The 23,645-nt window shown below is 39.0% G+C and overlaps 1 protein-coding gene across 2 annotated transcripts in view; it reads left to right on the forward strand.

The window, feature by feature from the left end:
* The window catches only part of efcab7 (EF-hand calcium binding domain 7), a 92,787-nt gene that overhangs the window by 42,193 nt on the left and 26,949 nt on the right, over positions 1-23,645 (forward strand). For both annotated transcript variants that reach the window (XM_048601780.1, XM_048601781.1), the window contains exons 7-10: positions 2,086-2,227; positions 5,280-5,389; positions 11,142-11,296; positions 11,857-11,990. In XM_048601780.1, coding sequence (XP_048457737.1) covers positions 2,086-2,227; positions 5,280-5,389; positions 11,142-11,296; positions 11,857-11,990 — 541 coding nt within the window. The remainder of the gene's footprint in view (positions 1-2,085; positions 2,228-5,279; positions 5,390-11,141; positions 11,297-11,856; positions 11,991-23,645) is intronic.

A 23,645-nucleotide genomic window follows, 5' to 3' on the forward strand; every position in this document is an offset into this window, starting at 1 on the left:
ATTGTAGACACTTAGAATCAATTCTGTTTTTATCCCCTCATGTTGAATTCCCTATCTCGGTCATGCTGCCTCAAGAAACTGTTGTGAGAAAGCCAGACAAACAGAATATGCAATTTCAAAGTGTTATGGGTAGAGGCAAGGAGATGATCCATTACCCTCAGTGCATAGCATAAAACCTGAAACAAAACAGAACATTACGGGCTCAATCTTAGCACCAGTCAGCTGAGTGTTTTTTGTTTGGTGAGTTACATGGTTGATTTCTATCTTGTAAGCCTTGGTAGATGTTTTTGTGCTATCTTCTCAAACATGCCTTATTAACTATACACCATGCTCTTACGGCACCCTGCTTGTAGGGCAGAATACTAGCTATAGTTCACTTTATTTGTCCTGAACATGTCACATATAGGGTTATTGGTGCTTCGCTTTGCTGATGGGGACCTGGAGACCTTGGTGGAATAGGGGAGGAGCGGTGTGTGGAGGTTGTGCATGGTCACTGCCCATGGAACATGCCTTGATAAGTTTGAATAGAGAAAACCTGCAGAAAGCAGCAACACCAAAGAACTTGGAAGTATTTCTGTAATAAAATGCAGAAAGCGAGCACATAGGTATAGTTGATAATCAGGAAGGCTAATGAAATCTTAGTCCTTATTTCAAGGGGGTTGGAATATAAGAATAGGGAAGTCTTACTGCTACTGTAGAAAATGCTGATGTGACCACATCTAGAGTACAGTGAACGGTTTTGGTCCCCTTATTTAAGTAAAGGTATAATTTTGTTAAGAGGTAGTTCAGAGAAGATTCTCTAGGATGATCCGTGGTATGTAGGGATTGTTTTTATGAGCAAAGGCAAAACAATGTGGGACTGTACCAACTGGAGTTGAGAAGAATGAAAGGTGATCTCATTGAAACATATAGGTTCTTAAGGAACTTTACAAGGTAAATGTGAGAGGAAGATTCCCTTGTGGGCGAGTCTAGAATGAGAGGACATAGCCTCAAATTAAAGAGGTGCCAATTTAAGACTGGGATGAGGAGGAATTTCTTCACTCAGAGGGTTGTGAGTCTTTCGAACTCCTTGCCAAAAGAGTCCTTGGGTATATTTAAGGCTTAGATAAATTGATTCTTGATCAGTAGGGAAATTAAGGGTTACAGCGAAAAAGCAAGAAAAGTGGACATGAGGAATGTCGGATCAATTATGATCTTGTTGAATGATGGAGCAGACTCGAGGGACCGAATGGCCTACTCCTGTTCCTATTTCTTACAGTTATCAATGATAGAGGCCCAAAGGAGCAAGCAAAGATCTGGAGACATCATTTTATAGCTCTAACTTGAATGTCTGGAATTGTCACCATCTTTTTTCTATCTGCCAAGTGGAAAAATGTGAAACTGCATATCAGTGAGGCAAGTTGATGTAATAGTAGGATATCGATGCATGATAATCAGCTTCTCACTGCTCACTAGCAAGAATTTTGTCTTAGCGTTCAAAACTTGGTTGGAAAGTATCACTTTTGGCTCTTGGCTGGGAAATGCTCCAATGCTGATCTCACATGATTGTCCAAATTTTCTCACCAATGCCCACATTCTTCAGAATGTTGCACACTCTATATACTTCCAAAATGAAGAAAAAAACCTCAATTTCCACAAAATAGTTAATGTCTTAAATCAAATTATTTTGTCACTATGTGTCCCATTGTTGCATTTTGTGTCAAGTATCTGTAAATTTATAACCCACAGGTCGAGAATAAATTTTGAATGCTAGAGCAGTTGATTTGTTGTACCAGTGAGATTTGAAAAAAAATCTACACTTCCTGGGAAGCTGGCATTTTCATCACTTTGGCAGTGTTTTTTGTAAAATTACAGAACTTGGACAGAGGATCTTGATACACATGCTAAGTATAGAAATTTGCAAGATTATTCAATGTGCTGAATTATTGGTCCTACGAATGACTAACAATTCCAAGTTTCCCTTTTGTGCCTCAATATATCCAAAAGTAAAATGACAATTTGTTGACTGTTTGTGCTTATGAATGAGCATAAATTGATAAACAAGTCCAGTAGCTTTGTTCCATTTTTATGTTGTTTTCCTTCTAGAACTGGCAACACACTTGGTCAAAGGGATGCTTTTACCTGGAGGAAGATGGTGGAATTGTCAGTCATCAGTATAGACTGGAATTACATCAAACAACAAATGTTTATCTTACCATCAGACCATTAAACCTTAGCGAAAGTGAAGGTATAGTCTGCCAACTATTCTGCAACACTTTTAACAGCATGGTTAGACATTTTTAATACTGCAGACAATCCAAGCTAATGCTAGACATTTTGTTATATGCCACCTTGTCAGCATGGAAAGAGAGCAATTTGCTTCAAGAAGATACAGAATTCATTGATTCCATACAGTGCAGAAACGGGCCATTCGGCCCAATAAGTCCACGCCAACCCTCTGAACAGCACCCCATCCAAACCCATGCCCCCTACTGTTTCCCTGTAATCCTACATTTCCCATGGCTAACTCACTTAACCTACACATCCCTGAACACTATGGGCAATTTATTATGGTCAATCCACCTAACTTGCATATCTTTGGACTTTGGAATCATAGAACAGTATGCCTTCTGAGAACCAAGTATTCTTAATCAACATGTTAATGTGTTCAAATCTGAAATGAAAACAAAAAATGCTGGAAATTCTAAGGTACATTTGTGGAGAGAAGCAAAATCCCTGTTTCAGGCCAACAACCTTTCATCATTAATGTGAAACATTAACTCTTTCCCTCTTCACAGATGCTGCCAGAGCTGCTGAGTATTTCAAAGACATCTTAGGTACAATCAAGGCTTTCACTATAACTGAGATGGAAGATCTAAACAGACTATAAGCAGACAGATCACTGTGGCTTGGTGGATCTGGATTTTTGCAGAGTCAGGCTGACTCTGGAAGCCTTTTAAAAATAGTGAGTGGGACCTGATTTTGGGTTTCCTGCCTCTGTTTTTGCCCCCAGGAATTTTCAGAGATCAAATATGGAGACCCTACAATTTGCACTCCTGAACCGGCTGGTTCCTTTGTGGAGATAAGCACCTTATGCCCTGCTGCAGAATTTTCTTTCAAATAGACCAGTTCTCAAGCACCTCACAGAAGTCACAAATTGTAGAGTGAATTCAGAAACTGTTTGAAAGAAATGTTTAAAAGCTCTTATCCATGTCCCCTCCATATATCTAATGACACCTCACTGACCCCATGTCACCTCCTTGTCTGCATTGCCACATACCTAGTCGTCTGCCATGCCCCCTCCACCTCCCCACCCCCCCACCTGAAGTGAAACAAGTCCCTGCAGAGACCTATATGGAAATGCAAATGGATTCTGGAAATGTTCCAACTTGAGCATCCTGTCTCGTTAGCGAAAATCTAATCTATTATGTTAATCCAAGATTTAAACTATGGGAGTACACTAGGTGGGAAGCTGGTTCAAAACAATAACAGGTATTTTTAGGACTGATTAGGAATTTGTTCTTTACTTGAAGAGTGATGGAATAGTATGTGAATAAACTTACAGACACGGTACTGGAGGCAAAACTTCTCCAATCATTTAAGTAATAATTGAATATTGCAAAAGGAGATGTTAGGATTTCTCTGGGTGGATGAATTAAGACAGATTATGAAATAACTCCACAAGAGGCCAGTGTCCCGTCACCAAGTCATGCTTTATTTACACTTGTACAATACATGGACTCTGACCAGCTACCTCCGAGCCTGTCCCAAGAGTGAGGAGAATCCTTGGGACTCCTGTTTATATCTGTCAGCAAGACAACCCAATCAGTGAACTCATACTCAAAGAAATCTACCTGGCCAACCTCGTTCCAATCACTACAGATTGTATGATATTCCCCACATCTAATTCTCTTGTGATTATACATCACCCAACAACATAAAGGCTGATTTTGTTTGTGCTGTCTTTGCAGTGTCAGTTACAACTCTACTTGATAACAAAATGTAAACTTAGAGAAGAATTTTTCGATACATCATGAAAGTTTTATGTTTTTCTTTTTAACTTCTCACCTACCTATCTCACTGAAATACCTTCTGTTTTTTGCTTCTTGCTTCGTTTTAAAGAGCCTAGTATCGGATTGGGAAGAGTCAGCTCAGTTCATGTAGTTCATGAACTTCACATGCTACATCAGCGTTCAGACTTCACACAGGTCATTTTCTTCTGCCTTAGTAATGGCTGAGTTATTTTAGCTTATCATCCTGATGTCTGGAATAGAAAATACCAGGTTGATTTATGCTTCTGATTATTATCCAATGACTCTTAAAGGAAGGTATACCTATGTATAAAGATAGAAATGTGTTCACTATGTGCCAGGGGTACCAAAATTCTAAATACATTCAACCACGTGTTTATTATTTTTCTATACCTTGTGTACAGGACATATCTTCCCTCTTGCTACAAGTCAGGCTGGGCTGTGATGCCCCATCTAGTTCAACAGCTGTAGACGTTCATGTCCTGGGCATGGAGAATGGCTATTTAAGTGAAGAAGAGTGTTAATTTCTGGCAGAATGGCATAGCCTCTGAAAAGGAAACGCAATTATGAACTTGTAACTATTTTAAAAATTTGGTAACCACAGCTACAGTGCCTTCACAATGTTATACTGACTATATGTTTTATCCTTTTTGCATTTTACTGTTCTAGACGGAAAATGCATGAAATTAATGTATATGTATTATTTAAAAGCCTAAAGCAGTGCAGAGCAATACATTTTGTTACCTTTAAAAATGTAGAGTTTTTAATACATATTTTACTAATCCTAAGGAAGTTCCCTTCTGTTTGACAGGCGCAACCTCACAAATCTTTATAATGGCAGCACATCAATCACTCAGTTCAATCATTCACAATATGAGAAATGTGCATTCTGTAGTTTCATCTCTTTTTTATGAATTTAGCCTGATATGGCTGCAGAATTTCAGACAGACTATTTATGATGTGAAATGGAAGCAGACTAATTTTGTCTCATAATTCCCCTGTAAAGTATGTTTAAATGATTCCCCAACCATTTTGAGCATCTTATTCATTTTTAAATGTTTTATTCAACATGCTGTAATCCTGGATTATTTGAATTCTAAACAACTTCTCCACAACGCTATATATCTTTATCAGTTGTAATGTGACACACTTGCAACAGAAAATTTCACTGAAAGGAAAAGAAGACTTTTTTCAACAATATACCTTTCTCGTTGGATATATAACGGTATTCTGGTTGCAGTAACATTACATTTTGTTTCACATGCTCAGAAAAGCTATCTCCCTGGATGAATGTAGATACCTCGTTATATGTTTTGAGGAACGATAGTGATTCTGAAGTTCTGGAAGTCGTATGTGCCACAGAATTACGAGAAAAAGAGGTAAGAATTGCAAAGTCAGAAATAAAGATTCCAGATGTGATCTTGCTGGCCAGTCACTTGTGACTAATTAATTGACATGTAGAGAGATAAATAACTCCAGATTTGGTTTTCAAAACGTGTGAAATCAAAATCATAAAGGAAACTGTGCTTCAGCTGGACCTTCTTTGCATCTTCTTCCATGAATACTCTTTCCTTGTTGAGTCATAGTTTCATTGCATCTCCTGGGACCGGCTGTGGCTATTAGTAAGTCCTTTTATGATTGGTGTGGTTGATGTTGTAAAAGCCAAGCCCAGTTTTTTTCCTCCCTTTGAGTGCTTAGACACATATTCAGTGGGGCTTGATACATTCTACATACCTCTGAATTAGAAGCAGAAATATTTGGCACCTCATCCCACCCTCCCATTCAATAAGATCAGGGTGGATGTGTTTGTGTTTCAAATTCTATATTTCCGTCTATCCTGATAACCTTTTATTCCCTTGCTAATAAGAATCTATCTTTGTCTTAAAAATATTCAATGATCCCTCTTTTTGAGGCAAGGAATTCCAAGCTTACACGGTCCTCTGAGAGAAAGAATTCTTCTCACTTCTGTTTTAAAAACGTGACCCTAACTTTAGAACCATGCTGCCTTGTTCTAGACTCGCCCACAGGAGGAAACATCCTTTCCAAGTCTACATTGATCAAGACCATTCAGGATCTTGTACGCTTCAATCAAGTCACCCCTCACTGTTCTAAACTCTAGCGAAAACAAGATCAGTCCGTCTCAATTTTCTTCATAAAACAAAGTGCTCATTCTTCACATCAATCTAAGAAACCTCTATGAACTGTTTACATTGCACTTCATCCTTCTCTAAATAAGGTGACCCGAACTACCCACAGTTTTCAAGATGTAGTTTCACCAATGCCTGTATAACAGAAGTACAGCATTCTCCTTTTTCTGAGATAACAAGGTGTAGAGCTGGATGAACATAGCAGGCCAAGCAGCATCAGAGGAGCAGGAAGGCTGACGTTTCGGGCCTAGACCCTTCTACAGAAATGGGGGAGGGGAAGGGGATTCTGAAATAAATAGGGAGAGAGGGAGAGGCGGATAGAAGATGGATAGAGAAGAAGATAGGTGGAGAGGAGACAGACAGGTCAAAGAGGCGGGGATGGAGCCGGTAAAGGTGAGTGTAGGTGGGGAGGTAGGGAGGAGATAGGTCAGTCCAGGGAGGACGGACAGGTCAAGGGGGCGGGATGAGGTTAGTAGGTAGGAGATGGGGGAGGGGATAGGTGGGAGGAAGGGCAGGTTAGGGAGGCGGGGACGAGCTGGACTGGTTTTGGGATGCGGTAGGGGGAGGGGAGATTTTGAAGCTTGTGAAGTCCACATTGATACCATTGGGCTGCAGGGTTCCCAAGCGGAATATGAGTTGCTGTTCCTGCAACCTTCGGGTAGCATCGTTGTGGCATTTTTTTATAGAAGCGGGTGGTGCGGGGTTGGGGAACGATGAGGTTGGAGGCTGTGGGTGGGAGGTCACCTGAAGTGGTGAGGTTGTGGATGGTTTGAGAGATAATGGTTTGGTGGTCAGCGGTGGGGTCATGATCAAGGGGGAGGTAGAAGGAGGTGTCGGAGAGTTGGCGCCTGGCCTCGGCGATGTAGAGGTCAGTGCGCCATACTACAACTGTGCCCCCCTTGTCCGCGGGTTTTATGGTGAGGTTGGGATTGGAGCGGAGGGCTGCACGTTCTGCGGGTGAGAGGGGTGGAGAGGTTGAGGCGATTGATTTCTCTTTTTTCTGTTCAGTTCCTTTTATTATAAAAGATAGCATTCTTAGCCTTCTTAATTTACTTCCTGGCTGATGTTACTCCTGTAATCCAGGGAATTAACAAGTTTAGCATAATTTTGATCATTTTGTCACAAACCACAAATTAAAGTCAGCATCTTCATAATGTATGCTTGTTGGATTATACAGCTGTGTCATGTGACACTCAACGCTGTAATTGAACCTATGATCGTTGACTATTTAGTACATGCAAACATAAAGATTAGGAGCAAGAGTAGCTCACTTGAGGCCTCCTCTCCATTCAATAGGATTGTGGCTGACCTGATTGCTCCACATTCCTGCCCACTCTCAATAACTTTATAACCATTTGCTTCTACCTCTTAAAAATATGCAAAGTCTCTGCTTCCACCACATTTCAAAGAAGAGAGTTTCAAAGTCAATTATTTCAAAATAATTTGCCTGCATCTTTATTTTAAATATGTGACCCCTTGTATTTAAAGAGTGGCCCCTAGTTGTAGATCCTGCAAAAAGTAAACACTTTTTCCATGTCCATCCTGTCAAGACCTATTGGGCTTTTGTGTTTCAATCAAGTCTCCACATGCTGTTCTGAATTCCCGTGGATAGACTCCTTGTGTGTCCAAACGTCTCTCGAAAGATAGGCTGCTCATTCTAGCTATTAGTCTAGTAAACCTTCTCTGAACCACTTCCAACGCATTTTCATTCTTCCTTAGATAATGAATTTAATACTGTACACAGTATTAGGTAATGGTCTCATCAATGCTAATAACAGAAGCATAACCTCTCTACTTTTTGTATTTAATTCCTCTTCCAATAAACAATAGCATTCTATTTCCTACTTATTTGTTGCACCTGTATACTATCCTTTTGCGATTCAGGCACTAGGACACCCAACCCCTTGCATCTCAGAGCTCTGCTTTCTGTCACCATTTAGACAATGTTTTTTTAAATCCTTCTTACAAAGTGGACAACATCACATTTTCCCATCTTATACACCATTTGCCAGATCTTTGCCACTCACTTACCAACCTGTATCCTGCTGCAGCTTTTTTATGACCCCTTTACAATCTACTTTCTCATCTATCTTTGTGTCATCAGCAAATTTAGCAACCAATCCCTTGGTTACTTCATTCAAATCATTTAGAAAAACTGAAAAATATTGAGGCCCCAGCATTGATCCTTGTGATACACTGCTCATTGCATCTTGCCAACTAAACCAAGACCCATTTATGTCTATGCTGTTTCTTATTAGCTTGCCAATCTTTTATTCATGTCAATGTGTTATCCTCAAATCATGAGCTATTAGTTTCCTCAATAACCTTTTATGTGGCATCATATGCTTTCTGGAAATCTGTACTGTACTGTACATTCACCAGATCCCTTTCATGTTACTTCCTCAAGGAACTCCAATAAATTGGTTAAATAAATCATTTCCCCTTCACAAATGATGCTGACTCTGCCTGATCACCTTGAACTTGTACTGTACTATACTGTCTTTAATAATAGCTACATCGTTCATATGACAGTCAAATGGCCTGTAGCTTGCTGCTGTCTCCCTTTCCTTTTGAGTGAAGGAATTACAATTGTTATTTTCCTATTAATGGAACCTTCCCTGAACATAGGGAATTTTGGAGAATTAATATGAATGCATCAACTATCACATTACCCACTTCTTTTAAGACCCTCCAATGAAGTCCATCAGGACAAATCGCCCATGGACTTGTCAGCCTGTAACTTCTACAATTTGTACAGTATCACTTCCCTAGTGATTGTAATTTTTTTGAGTTCATCCATTCCTTCCACTTCCTGATTTACAGCAATTTCTAGAAAGTTACTTGTATAATCTGTTGTGAAAACTGATGCAAAATACCAGGTCAATTTAGCTGTCATATCTTAATTTTCCATTATTAATTCTGCCAACATATTTTCAATAAGCCCAAGGCTCACTTTGTTAACTTATCTTTTTTAAACATCCATAGAAACTCTTACCATTTGTTTTATATTTCTAGCCAGTTTTATCTTGTATTCTAGTTTTCCCTCCTTATTAATCTTACAGTCATTCTTTGCAGGTTTTTATGTTCTGTTCAATCTTCTAGAAAGACTGGATCAACTGGAATTTTGTACTATATTTGCTGGAATTTAGAAGAATGAGGGGGGATCTTGTAGAAATATATAAAATCTTGATGGGACCGGACAGGGTAGATGAGAGAATAACATTCCTGAAGTTGGGGAAGTCCAGAACTAGGGGCCTAAAGAATAAAGGGTAAGCCATTAGGACTGAGATGAGGAAGGAATTCTTCACTCAGAGTTGTGAACCTGTGAAATTCTGTACTACAGAAAGCTATTGGGGCCAGTTCATTAGATATATTCAAGAGGGAGCTGGGCATGGCCCTTGCTGCTGAAGGGATCAAGGGGTATGGAGAGAAAGCAGGAATGGGATACTGAAATTGCATGATTAGCCACGATTATACTGAACGGTGGTGCAGACTTGAAGGGCTGAATGGCCTATTGTTGCATGTATTTTCAGTGTTTCTAGCCTGCTACTAATTTTTGTGCAATTATACACATGTTCTACACATTTGTTACTAAACTTTACTAAAAGTTTTAGCTAACTATGTATAATATATATGCATTGTTTTTAACTGTCAAACTTCTCTGTTGGGAGCAATGTTGACCCTTAGCTCAAGTGACCTGGAATCTGGAATTAAGGGTCTAATGATGACCATGAATCCATTGCTGATGGAAAAACCCGTCTGGTTCACTAATGTCCTTTAGGGAAGGAAACTAGCCTACATTTGACTCCAGACCCACAGCAATATGGTTGACTCTTAACTGCCCTTTGGGCAATTAGGGATGGGTACTAAATGCTGGCCTAGCCAGTGACGCCCTCATCCTGTGAATGAATGAAAGAAAGCCATACCAGTTGAAAATCATCATTATGTTTTAGAAATATTTCTGTGCACACTAATCAAAAACCGACACTGGCAAAATTAGTAGGGTTGTAAATTAAGTCAATCTTTAGAAAGGGGAAGAAATATTAGAGTATAAAAGAACATTGGCGTATCTAACATTTATCAATGATCAGAAAATTTCTAACATCCTGATTCAAAGAATTGTAAGTTTACAAAATACATGGGAGCAAAGCAGCTTTGCACTGGTATTTAAAATAAAAATAGAATATATTCAAATTCATTGCATGTTAATCATTATTTGAGACAGTGTACTGATGCAATACCCTTTCAAATAATGTGATCTATTATTCCCTTTCCAAGTATTAATCAGCTGTGGAGTTGTAATATTTTATTTCTTTTTAATTGTCTGCTATTGTATTAGATGGCTTTGTGATGCTTTCCCAAATAAGTAATTCAATTATTTTCTGGCACAATATGTCTGTCTCATATTTCACAAACCTTGCATTCAATTTGCCATAATATCAAATTTATATTCTTATTTTTGATCAAGAATAATATGCCACAAAAGATTTATAACTATATTTAGGATCACACATCCGCTAAAGTATATGGAATATATTAATAGTCTTTTAAACTTAATCCAATTATCTATTTTTCCTGTGCTTTATACATGCTGCAGGCATGATTTATTTTGTTATAGCAATGACTGTAATTTTTGTTTTGAGTGCATCTGGACGGGGCTTAAAGTAAGCAGAGATTTTATTTAACTTCCTTCCTGTGTGAAGCTTAAGAGTTCAAATAACATTTCTTGGCCATTTGTTTTCTGAGACATTTTTAACATTACAATATTCGGTAATGATTAATCAGCTTGAAATAGTGAAGTGTATCTGACTGTACTTTATGTATTTTATGCATTTTAAAGACTTTATTGGAATAGGAACAGAAAGAAAACAAATATCGCATTTAACAGAAAATCGTCTGATGCAAATTTGTATATGAATTTGGAGCTGGGGTTCAGAAAAAAATGAATAAAATGTTTTAACATCTGTTAACTTTGATACAACAGAAGTTTGGTTGGAAGGGAGAGCTTCGTTCTGGAATTTATCACCTTCTCCCTTTCACCACCGGCTGCAGACTAAGAAAAAGGAGGAAATCAAAGACGCGAGAAGCCAAACTGGTCCACAGAGAAGATGGCAACCTAGCACTCACTAAGGAATTCAGGTGGGTTTTATTTTAAAAGCAGAAATTTAAATTGATCTGATCTTGTGGCAGAAAATCTTCCATATCATGCTTATTTTGGACAAGTCCATCTATAGCACTTGGTTGGACAAATGAAGACATGCGCAAGAATGCAGAATTGACGAAAGGATAGCAGGATGAGGACAAGAGTTTAAATGTACAAACTGTATTCGCAAGGAGGTAACAAACAGCATGATAAAAGTTTTTAAAAGTGGGAAAGAAATATAGTAATATATGTATTTGTGTATAAACATGCAAATTAGTGTGCAATACTGTAATAAGGTTCGGTATTCTTAACTTGTTTCAGACATAGCACTTCAATTCTCTTGGACTGTTGCAGAAAATAGATAACATATCTGTATGGTACCTCGTTTCTTAACCATGGGCATTGGACAAAAACGGCAACTTTTATTTTAACAGTATCATCTAATAGTACATTTTTCTGACATTTTTAATTAAAAGGTATAAGGCAGTAACTTGTATCTGTTCTGTATTCTGATAATACACCGTATCCATTCTGAAATGTCTTTTCATTTTAATAGAGCTGCTCTGTCAGACATCTTTGAAATCATCGATTTAGATGGCAATGGTCTACTGAGCTTTGACGAATATAATTTCTTTGAGTTGAGGACCAGTGGAGAGAAATGTGACAGAGAGGCCTGGATTGTGTGCCAAGGTGAGATGAAAAATTTTGTTCAGGCTTTAGCAATTCCCATGTTTTCTCTTTATAACCATTGTCTCAAATTATATTGATGATTAATGTGGGCAAGTTATTCAGTACTGATGCGTTTCAATATCAGGGCTCAGAAATTTAAATGTGGGAAGGTGCAAGTAAGAAGGGAAGTTGTGCAGAACGTTTTCACTTTAAGGATAGTAGAATTTTGAAAAATGTTTCCAGGAAAAGATTGTTGAAGCTGACGGTTTAAGAGATGGATAGATTTGTTTTTGAAAATAGTACGAATTGTGAAATACATGTGATGTGGGGAGGGGAACATAATTCTCCAAGAGAACAAAAACAAAGTTGCTGGAAAAGCTCAGCAGGTCTGGCAGCATCTGTGAAGGAAAAAACAGAGTTAACATTTCGGGTCCGGTGACCCTTCCTAAGAACTGATGAACTGAGGAAAGGTCACCGGACCCGAAACGTTAACTGTTTTTTTCCTTCACAGATGCTGTCAGACCTGCTGAGCTTCTCCAGCAACTTTGTTTTTGTTCCTGATTTACAGCATCCGCAGTTCTTTCAGTTTTTAATTCTCAAAGAGAGTTGGGCTTGTGGGGGTCAAAATTCTATTTCTGTTCTCCTAAAGATTATTGCGTGTTGTGTTTATTACAACTCTTCCAGATAACCACATTTTGGAAATGCATGAAAACTGTTTTCATAAGAGAATATGAGTGTTAAACGACTGAGGATAAATTTTGTTCATAGAGTCCAAGCATATAGTTTTCTAGTCAGACTTCTATTTTTATTTGTTGTTCATTCATTTTGTGGAATTTTTGTTATCTATTGACTTATTATCAACATTTCACTCAGTTGATATTGCTGCTGAACCCCTTTTTAGAATTTTTCCAATATTTTCGGTAAGAATAATGTCATATCTACCACCTCAACAGGAGTGAGAGTTTCTACCACTAAGGTACTTTTACTACTTTTCTGATCTTTCTGGATTCCCAGCTAAAGGACAACATTTACCTCCCTCTCCCAAAAGAGAAAAAATATATATCCTTCTGCACTTGGGAACCCATCACAGAGATTTTTGCATAAGAAGTATTACACTAAAAACAGTAAGTTTCATGTTCCCAGCATCTCCCAAAGGAGAATTTCAAATCACAGTGCTCCATTTTATTTTTTTCAATGTTCTGTTCACCTAAATAATATCACCCACCTTTTGGATTTTTCACAACTATACACAACCTTAAAACCTCAAAACTGGCATCTGGCCTTGTTTGTATAGCCAGTCAGTTCACCTGCCCAATTAGACTTCACAGTTCTCACTGTGAAGGTTCGGAAGCCACTGCATCTTTTTCTGAGGCCCTACTTGACTGACAACATTAAGGCTAACATTTTTGAAGTAAGATTGCTAATACAAAGTGATACTCAATCCATTCTGCTTGATTTACAAGTCAACATACTTACAAGCCCGAGGAGCTTGTCTTATAGTTTTGAATTCTGTTTTAAACCCATTTATGGCACTGTTTTCAAATTCACTGCATCCACCCCACAAAAAAAATCATCTACCTGCACCATAAAGATGCCTGAAAGCTGCCCCTCCCATTGTGCCAGTAAAACATGGCAGGGTGTACTTTCACGTGGAGACACCCCAATTTTAATAAAGCAGACTGACCTGTCCTTCAACTGACAAACTGTAACACCCTGAACCTTATAGCTGCGTAATGTATGGTTACTCATTGCCTTCTATAACTTCTTTAGGATCTGAAAATTTGCAATCCATATCAAACAATTGTGAAGAGTCCACCTGAACAGTCTAGTTCTCAAGCTGTACAATTATTATTTTTCTAACAGCCTTTATCAATAATCTTTCCTGGGCCTCTCCATTCTTTAAGCCCATCTCTGAAATTACAAACCGTACACTTTGGAGCAGTTCCTACATACTGAAGGATGACAAATCTAACCCTATAATTTAAAGAAGAGGGAGAAAGGGCAACAACTGAGAACTACAGACTGGTTAACTAACCTAACATCAGTAATGGGGAAAATACTATTTTGAAAGTGTTAACAATACACTTGGAAAGCATTAACAGGATTAGACATAGCCTGCATAGGTTTATGAAAGGGAAATCATGCTTAACTAACCTATTGGAGTTTTTGTGAACTTAACTAGTAAAATAGATAAGGGAGAACCGAGGTGGAGGGCAGGTTCAAGATCCCACTTGAGAGGCTAGTGGGCAAAATTAAAGCACGTGGGATTGGGGTAATATACTGGCATGGATTGAGAATCGGTTGAAAGACCGGAAACCGACATTGGGAATAAATGTGGCTTTTTCCATTTGGCAGGTGGTGACTTGTGGTGTACTGCAGGGATCAGTGCTTGAGCCCTAGCTATTCACGATTTATATGAATTGCATGGACGAGGGAACCAAATGCGATATTTCCAAGTTTGCTGAAGGCTCAAACTAGTTGCAATTCTGATTTGTGAAAGGATACATGGAGGCTGGAGGATGATCAAGACAAGTTGAATGTGTGAGCAAACCCAAGGCAGATGCAATATGATGTGAATAAACATGAAGCCATATATCTCAATTAGGAAAACAGAAAAGGCAGAGAATTATTTAAATGATGAAATGTTGGGAAATGTGGATGTACAAAGGGATTTGGGTGTTCGTGTACACCAGTCAATGGAAGTAAACAAGCAGGTGCAACAAGCAATTAGGTAGGAAATGTTTGTTTCATTGCAAAACGATTTGAGTTCAGAAGTAGGGATGTCTTTCTGTATTTGTATAGAGTCTTGGTGAGACCACAGTGAATATACTTGGCATAGAAGGAAAGAGCAAAAGTTCACTGCTGATACCGTGGATCGCAGGACTGTCATATGAGGCAAAATTGGTTCACCTGGTCTGTATTTACTAACATTTAGAAGAATGAGAGGGGATCTGGTTTGAAATGTACAGAATTCCAACAAGGTTGGACAGACTAGGTGAAGGGAGGATGTTACTCTAATTGGGAAGTCTAGAACCGGGCGTCACAGTCTCTGGATATGAAGTAAGCCATTTTGGACTAAGTTGAGGAAACATTTCTTCGCTCAGAGGGTGGTCAACCCCTAGAATTCTCTACCACAAAAGGATGTTAGGTTTGGGTCACTTGAATATATTGAAGAAAGAGGTTGATAAATTTTTAGATATTAAAGGTGATAAGGAGTCTGGAATGTGACATTGTTTTCAGCAAGAGGATCAGCCATGGTCATATTGAATGACAGAGAAGATTCGAATGGCTGCATGGCCTATTTCTGCCACAAGGTTCTTCGTTTCTAGTGGGGGAACCTTGAACTAGAGGCATAGTTACAGAAGAAGGAGACACTTGTTTAAAACTGTGATAGGAAGGAATTTCTTCTCCCAAAGGGTATTGAATGTCTGGAATCCTCTACCTCAGAGAATTGTAGAGCCTGGATCACTGAAAGTATTTAAAGAGGAGGGAGACAAATTTTTGAAATAACAGAGGCTGTAATGAGCTTCATTAAAGTTGAGGCCCTGGGCAGGTCAGCTGTGATATTGTTGAATGGATAGGCAGCACTGAGAAGCCAATTGGCCTACTTCTGCTCTTATTTCTTATGTTCACTGGATACTACGTCCATGTTAATAAAATGATTGATTCGAGTTAATTTATAAGAAACGTCTGCCTGTTTTAAAGATTTAGTATGTCATCATTTACAAATCTGACACTGGTGGAGCCCTCAAATTTCTTAACATTGTTCCAATCCTAATTACTTAGAGAGCCTAGTTAGCATTTTAGCTCGTCTATTCCTCACACTAAAGATGTGCATCTGCTGTCTAACACTGTACAATTGAAAGATTCTACCACCAAGACATTCATCAATGGGCTGAAATGTCTTGTGATCAATCTCTCTTCAATTCCTATCTCCAACTTCCTCTGAATCTTTCACTTTAGTTTTGAATACTCTACTTAAGACAGTTCATGGTGTAATGATACTTTGAATCACACATGAAATGTTGATTGACCACATCATGGGCATTTTTGGCATTCATTCTTTTATTGTAAGTCCCAAATTCACTTTGCTTCTTGAAATTGTTAAAAAAATTTTGATCCTTGTTTCTCTTAGTCAAACTCCTTCTTTACTGTCACCTGTATCCTTTATCTAAACGTTCTTGCTAGCCAGTTAACACTGTGTCCCCCATTTTCTGTTGTATGGCCAATTGCCCATTTTTGCTATGAACATTGCTGGAAAAGAATGTTTTAGAATGAATTTCTTTTAGCCTTTCTGATGTTTGTTCTAACATTGCATTTTCGATAAACCTAACTCCTGTCAAAACTGAAAGTCTGTCTAAATGCTGTAGTACTGTCGAATTCCAGAACGAATTTCTGCAGTCTTGCATGCAGCCTGTTGAATCCCATTATGTACTCTTCTATTTACCTATCATAATTTTTTTCTGAATTTATCAAACACTGTGCCTCATAAGCAGTTAGTGAATAATCTTTTTGATAAATTTAATACATGAAAGTTAATAATTTTTCCTAATCTTCATCCATGTTTAAATCATTAGTTAAATCATTAGTCATCTGAAAAATCTTTACTGCTTCTTCTGATTTTGTGTGGTAGTGCAAGCATCAAACAAAGCCACACCTTGTTTCCTGTTCAGTAAAGGAGTTACACAGGTCCACATGCTTTCCTCATTCTTGCACTAGTCACGAGGTTCACATTCAGAAATCGGGCTGGATAGTCATTCCCTGATACAATTTAGATTCTGCCATTGTGATGAAAAGTGTCAGATTTATATACAAATATCATCTTTAGATTTTGGATTTTAAAATAGTGGCATATGGGTTTATTTACTTCTCTAATGAGTATAAAAAATAACTAGGTCAAATAGACCTCCTAGAGCAGTGACCTAATCAGGTATGTGTCAGAGAGCAGGAACTCTTTCTCAGTTGATGGAAATATGTTTTTATTATGATGTATTGGGAAAACTTTAAAGGCTATTGGCTTGTTTCAGGTACTGGGGATATTCAAGGATTTATTTTAGTTTAGGAAACACATTGACTGACAGTTTTTAGAACATGTGAACTAAGAACAGGAACAGGCTATTCAGCTCCTCAAGCCTGTTCTCGGCAGTTTGGCAGAAACCTGACTGGGATCAGCATCAAATGTAGTTTCTCTCCTAGAAAGAAATACAGGACACTTCAGAGAAAGCACAGTTACCTCAGTAGAAAAGTTGATTTTGAATTACTTCCAAGCTAAGAGTCTTTGTTTAGGAATCTGCAGCTTACTAAAAGCTGATAAAGCCTAAGCTCTTGTTTTTGAGTATTCATGTAAGAAGACTTCACAGTTAACAGAAAAGAATTGGGGAAAATAAATTAATTCAAACTTGGGGATTTGATATGGAGGAGCTATTTCTTTGAGCCTTTCCTGATAGCGTCAGGAAAAGGTATGTAATTTTACATGACTTTGTTTTTCTTTTGTGACATAAATTTCTGTTTGTTAATGTGTGATTATGTTTCAGTAACTGATCACGTTAACTAAAATGAAGAAAAACAAATATGATGTATCAAGCGTAATTTTATTTTGGGATCTGAATTGTCCAGAAGTACCACCAGCTGAGATTTTAACATCATCCTCTTACCAGAGTTAAATACCAGAGGTTGAGTGTGAGTTAGAAAGATCCAGGTATAAACATTTCTTGTCAGAGTTCTATCCCACCTCAAACACCACCAATGCTAACCCCACTAACTACTTGTTCCCTGTACTTGTACATACACTTGTCATGTTCTCACCCAATTATCCCTTAATTGACACATAATCATTCAATGTTCCCTCATTCCATTTTGTTTTAGGTACTCTTGACGTACCTTATTGGATAATAACCATGGATGTTACACTTATCAGTCAAAACCATCAAAGCACCAATTCACAATATTAGTGGTTAGGAAGAGAAGGATCAGGAAGTATTATTTACCTGTAAGTGACTGGTTTCAGGTCTACATGGATAGAAGCTAATGGTATTGCTCATCCTTCGAAATGGTCTGGGCAGACCAGCGGATAGAAAGAGGACAATATGAGTGATTGTGCATTTGCATTGAAGTGAGTTGCTTATTATGAGTGTCTTGAAAAAGCAGTAAACATGTAGATATCTCCCATATACCAAATGGCTGCTGTCTCATTAAAGAGAGATGATTGATGCTGGCTTAACCTGAGGGTTACCACGTGTCAGGTGAGGGGAGAAGTTGAGAAAGAGAGTCCCTCATGGTGGCCCTAGCTGGCATGGGAATTGAAGCCACGCTGTTGCTATTACTCTGCATTGCAAACCAGCCATCCAACCAACTGAGCTAGCTGACCTCCATCTCCCATATATAGCATTTGCTTTTGTGGCCAGATGATTTTTCGTCTATTATATCTCCAAATTAATTCTTGAAAACTTTGAATAATATATTTAATGCTATTATTTATTATAGTAATTATTTACAGCATTTAAATGTTAGATTGTTTAAACAGGAGCAGGGAACTTGGGTGTCCAAAGGATGATGGGTGTTGCTGAGAGCTGCAGACGGCTGAAGCAAAATTGCTTGAGACAATGGCTATTCTTAGATGGATTTTTCTCAAAGTTTATCCTTAGCCCAGAAGGTGGGAAATACTAAACTTTGATTTATGAGTTAAGATTTCTGTGGCAGTGGTAAACATATTGTTGCTACCACAGGATTTTCTTTGATACTGTCCCTAGTGACCTCCAAAGCATCTCAAAGCAGAGCTACCAACTGCTGTCAGGTGGAAGGCATTCCAGCAGTAGAACTTGCTATACTCAATGTTTAGAATAAATTATTTAATATGGTATGAGATCCTTGGACAAATCATGGCAGATTGCTCTCCCTACTTTGAGTAATATGATTTAATAGCTGAGCACTTTGCATTAAACTCTTGAAGTCAGTGAAAATGCAAACATCTGAGAAGTAAAAAAATCTCTTGCTTGATCCATAATCTATTGCTGCATAAATAATGGCCAATGTAGAGCCGAAGGAGAAGACAGCATAGGGAGAAATCCATTACTTTTTTGCACTACGTAAATGTATTTCCGTCCCCAACCCAAACAGATTTCAAATGGTACCAAGCTCTCGTAATAATTGTAAATCACTTAAAGAAGGAAACAAGTAAACTACGGATGCTGGAAACTTAAACTAAATCTCAGCATTCACATGGTAATTAAAGATTAAGACAGTTTTTCAAATTTCTTCAATCATTCACTTAGTAACACCCCTTTCAGCATCCAGTTATTGCTTAGAAGGATTGCTTTCACTGTTTTTTTTTCTTGGCCTATATTCTATATTCATTCTTTGCATGAAGAAATGTTATTGACGTTAATCCTGGATTTGCCTTTTATTTGCTTAAACCCAAGTCCCATTGGCTCGCTTGTATAATTTAACTTAAAAATTCTACAATTATTTATTTGTTTTACTTAACATAATGCTGAAGAAAATCCCAAGTTTCTCTCGACTTTTGGTATAAATCAGACCAGGTCATCTTGGTCCCAATGATCATTTTTATCTTTGAAAATAGAAAATCTATTTTATTAACAATTCATACTCAACCTACTAAATTATAAATTATAAGAAACCAATCAGTGTCTGAAAGAGAAAGAGCAGATGTAACCTTTCAACAATTCTTATCAAGGCTACACTGAATGTTAAGGTGTATTTCTCTTAAAGGGAGAGCTGTCTTTAGAAAAAAAATTTAGCAACCCATTTCTCATTTATTTTCAAACAAATAAAATAAACCATTTATAAAAGCAATTAAGTCAATCTCATCCAAATACAGTATCATTAGAATTAAAGTCCAACGTTGTCTTATTTGTATAATAATTTGCTGGACTTCTGCCAAGTGACAGCAAGAAACAACAATACAGTTCCAAGTCCAGATGGTAAGTGACTTGGATGGGAACAGCAGAAATGGTACTCCTCAGTGTCAGTTGCTCTTGTTCTTCCACAGTTGAGGTCATGGTTTTGGAAGATTCTATTGGCTTGGTAGGTTGCTACACAACTGCCACTGTATGGAAAAAATTGATAAATTGAATGCTTGAGGTCATGGATAGGGGACCAATCAAAAAGGTTATATTGTCCTGAATGGTGTCAAGCTTCTTCAGTGTTGTTGGAGCTGCTGTCTTTCAGGCAATTGAGTGAAATAGTAATTGGCCAGATTGAATTTGTTCTATTTTTTTGTGGACAGTAAGTCCCTGCTTCAAGTTGGCTCATTTTATTTCATTTTAATGTCAGTCATGTAATATATTTGGTGTTCATATTGAGTGTTTGAAGTTTCATTTAAATGTTGTTTGGCTGTGTCTGGCACAGGTCACGTTACCTAATCATGCTGCCTTGGAGTGGTCACTCCAATTGATAGTCCTCCTGCTTGCTGACTCTCCCTTTCACCTCACTCCTTGTTGCTGTGAATGTTCCCACTCACCAACCTTTCTGTTTGCCAATCCTGTTTCTGACTAGTCCTGCTGCTTGTTGACCCTCCCTCTAACAGATCCTGCCACAGTTTGACCCCCAGCCCCACCCCGAGTTGGAACTTGTCCTCCCTCTTGCTCCCTGTCCAGCTTGTGGCTTATCTCTCCAAATCTGCAACTTGAATCTGCTTTCACTACAAAGCTGCTGTACCTGCCTCTTGACTGTAATTTGCAGGACAATTCTTCAGATTTTGGCGCAAGTCTCCCAACAAGTGAGTGACTTGCTGTGACATTTCAGAATAGTTAAGGATCGACCATGTTGTGGTTATGGAGTCACATTTGATGTATGTTTAGAGGAGGCTATCAGATTTACAACAATGAGGTAGTTTCATAATCTGTATTACTGCTACCAATCTTCATTTCAGCTTTATCCATACATTAAATTCCACCAACTGTTGTTGTGAGATTTGAATAGCTCTGGAGCATTAGTCCAGGCCTTTGGATTCCTAGTCCAGTAACATTAACATTGTGATCTGTTCCACTGTGTTCCCTGCAAATCTGCATTATTCACTAGACTTATTGAATTGAAGTCAATACCATTACATACTTCCAGACTCCTTTATTTTCTGTTTTCTAACTTTTGTTTCCTGGGGCTCCACACTTCCTTGTGAATGTCGCAGATACCTAAAGCAGTCCCACCAGCACTATCACTCTAGACATGCATTCATCTACACTGACCTGACCTTCTATTTCTGTAGTTACTATTGCTGGGTACTAGGAGTGATCTGTGATTCCTACCTTACAGGCTCCATTGTTAATTTCCCTCCCATTACAGCTTCCTAAAATATGTCAACAGGGCCTCATCCCTCTATCACTACCTGTTATTGATATTGACCACAATCTCTCTCTGGTCATTCTCCACCCCCTTAGAAGGTTCTGTAGCCACTCAGCAACATCTTTTTTTTAAATTATTCATTCATGGGGTCACTGGCTTGCCAGCATTTATTGTCGGTCCCTAGTTTGCCTTTGAGAAGGGGATGGTGAACTTCCTTGAATTGCTGCAGTCCATGTGGTGTAGGTTGACTTACAAGGGCATTCTAGGGTTTTGACCCAACAACAGTGAAGGAACGATGATATATTTCCAAATCAGATGGTGAGTGGCTTGGAGGGGAACTAGCAGGGCTGGTGTTTCTCTGTATTTGCTGTCCTTATCCTTCCAGATAGAAATGGTTGTAGGTTTGGAAGCTGCTATCTAAGGACCTTTGGTGAATGTTTGCAGTGCCTCTTGTATGTAATACACACTGCTGCTACTGAATCGGTGGTGGAGGGAGTGGATGTGGTACCAATCAGGTCGGTTTGTCCTGGATGGTGTCAGGCTTCTTGAGTGTTATTAGAACTGCACCCATCCAGGCAAGTGAGGAGTATTCTATCACTGTCCTGACTTGTACCTTGCAGATGATGGACAGGCTTTGGGGAGTCAGGAGGTGAGTTACTCGCCACAGTATTCCTAGCCTCTGACCCACATTTGTAGCCAATGTATTGGTATGGTGAGTCCAGTGAATTTCTAGCCAATGCTAACACCCAAGGATGTTGGTAATGGGGAATTCAGTGATGGTAACACCATTGAATGTCAATGGGCAGTGGCTAGATTGTCTCTTATTGGACCTAGTCATTGCCTGTCATTTGTGTGACCTGAATGTTACTTGCTACTTGTCAGCCCATGCCTGGATATTGTCCAGATCTTGTTGCATTTTGACATGGTCTGTTTCAGTATCTGAGGAGTTACGAATGGTGCTGCACATTGTGCAATCTTCAGCAAGCATCTTGACTTCTGACCTTATGATGGAGGGAAGGTCCTTGATGAAGCAGCTGAAGATGATTGGGCCTAGGACACAACCTTAAGGAACTCTGCAGATACGTCCTGGAAGCTGAGATGATTGACCTCCAACAACCATGACATCTCCCTATGTGCCAAGTATGACTTCAACCATGGAAGAGTTTGCCCTTGCTACCCATTGACTCCAGTTTTGCAAGGGCTGCTTGATTCCACATATAGTGGAATGCAGTCTTGATGTCAAGGGCTATCACTCTCACTTCACCTCTGGAATTCAGCTGTTTTGTCCATGTTTGAACCAAGGCTGTCATGAGGTGAGGAGTTGCATGGCCTCGGCAGAACTCAAACTAGCTCCCTGAGCAGGTTATTGCTAAGCACATGCTGCTTGATAGCACTGTTAATGACACCTTCCATCCGTCACTTTCCTGATGATCAAGGGTAGACTGATGGGGCAGCAACTGGCCGTGTTGGATTTGTCCTGCTTTTTGTGTACAGGACATACCTGGATAATTTTCCACTTTGTCAGATAGATGTCAGTGTTGTAACTATACTGGAAGAGCTTGGCTAGGGGAGTGGCAAGTTCTGGAGCGCAAGTCTTTAGTAGTTTGGCCAGAATGTTGATGGAGCCCATAGCCTTTGCAGTTTCACTGCCTTTAACTGTTTCGTGATATCCTGTGGAGTAAATCAAACTGGCTGAAGACTATGACGCTGGGGACCACTGGAGGAGGCTGAGATGGATCATCCACTTGGCACCTGGCTGAAGATTGCTGCAGATGCTTCAACCTTATCATTTGCAATGATGTGTTGGGTTATTCCATCATTAACAGTAAGAATATTTGTGGAGTTTCCTCCTCCAGTAAATTGTTTAATTGTCCACCACCATTCATGACTGCAGTGCTTAGATCTGATCAGTTGGTTGTCCGATTGCTTAGCTCTGTCAATCACATTGAGCTTATGTTGTTTGGAATGCAAGTAGTCTTGTTTGTTAGCTTCACCAGGTTGTTACCTCATTTTTAAGTATGCTTGGTGCTGCTCCTGGCATGCCCTCCTGCACTCACCGTTGAACCAGGGTTGATCCCCCTGGCTTGATGGTAATGGTTCCGTGGGGTATATGTCGGACCATGAGGTTACAGATTGGGCTGGAGCACAATGCTACTGCTGTTGATGGCCATGGTACCTCATCGATGCCCAGCCTTGAGTTGCTAGATCTGTTTTAAGTCTGTTCCATTTAGCATGGTGATAGTGCCACACAACTCAATGGAAGGTGTTTTCAATGTGAAGGTGGGACTTCATCTCCACAAGGACTGTACAATGATCACTCTGACAGATACTGTTATGGATAGATGCATCTGCAGTCGGCAGATTGGTGAGGATGAG

This window comes from Rhincodon typus, chromosome 10 (assembly GCF_021869965.1).
Source record: "Rhincodon typus isolate 14 chromosome 10, sRhiTyp1.1, whole genome shotgun sequence".
NCBI lineage: Eukaryota > Metazoa > Chordata > Chondrichthyes > Orectolobiformes > Rhincodontidae > Rhincodon > Rhincodon typus.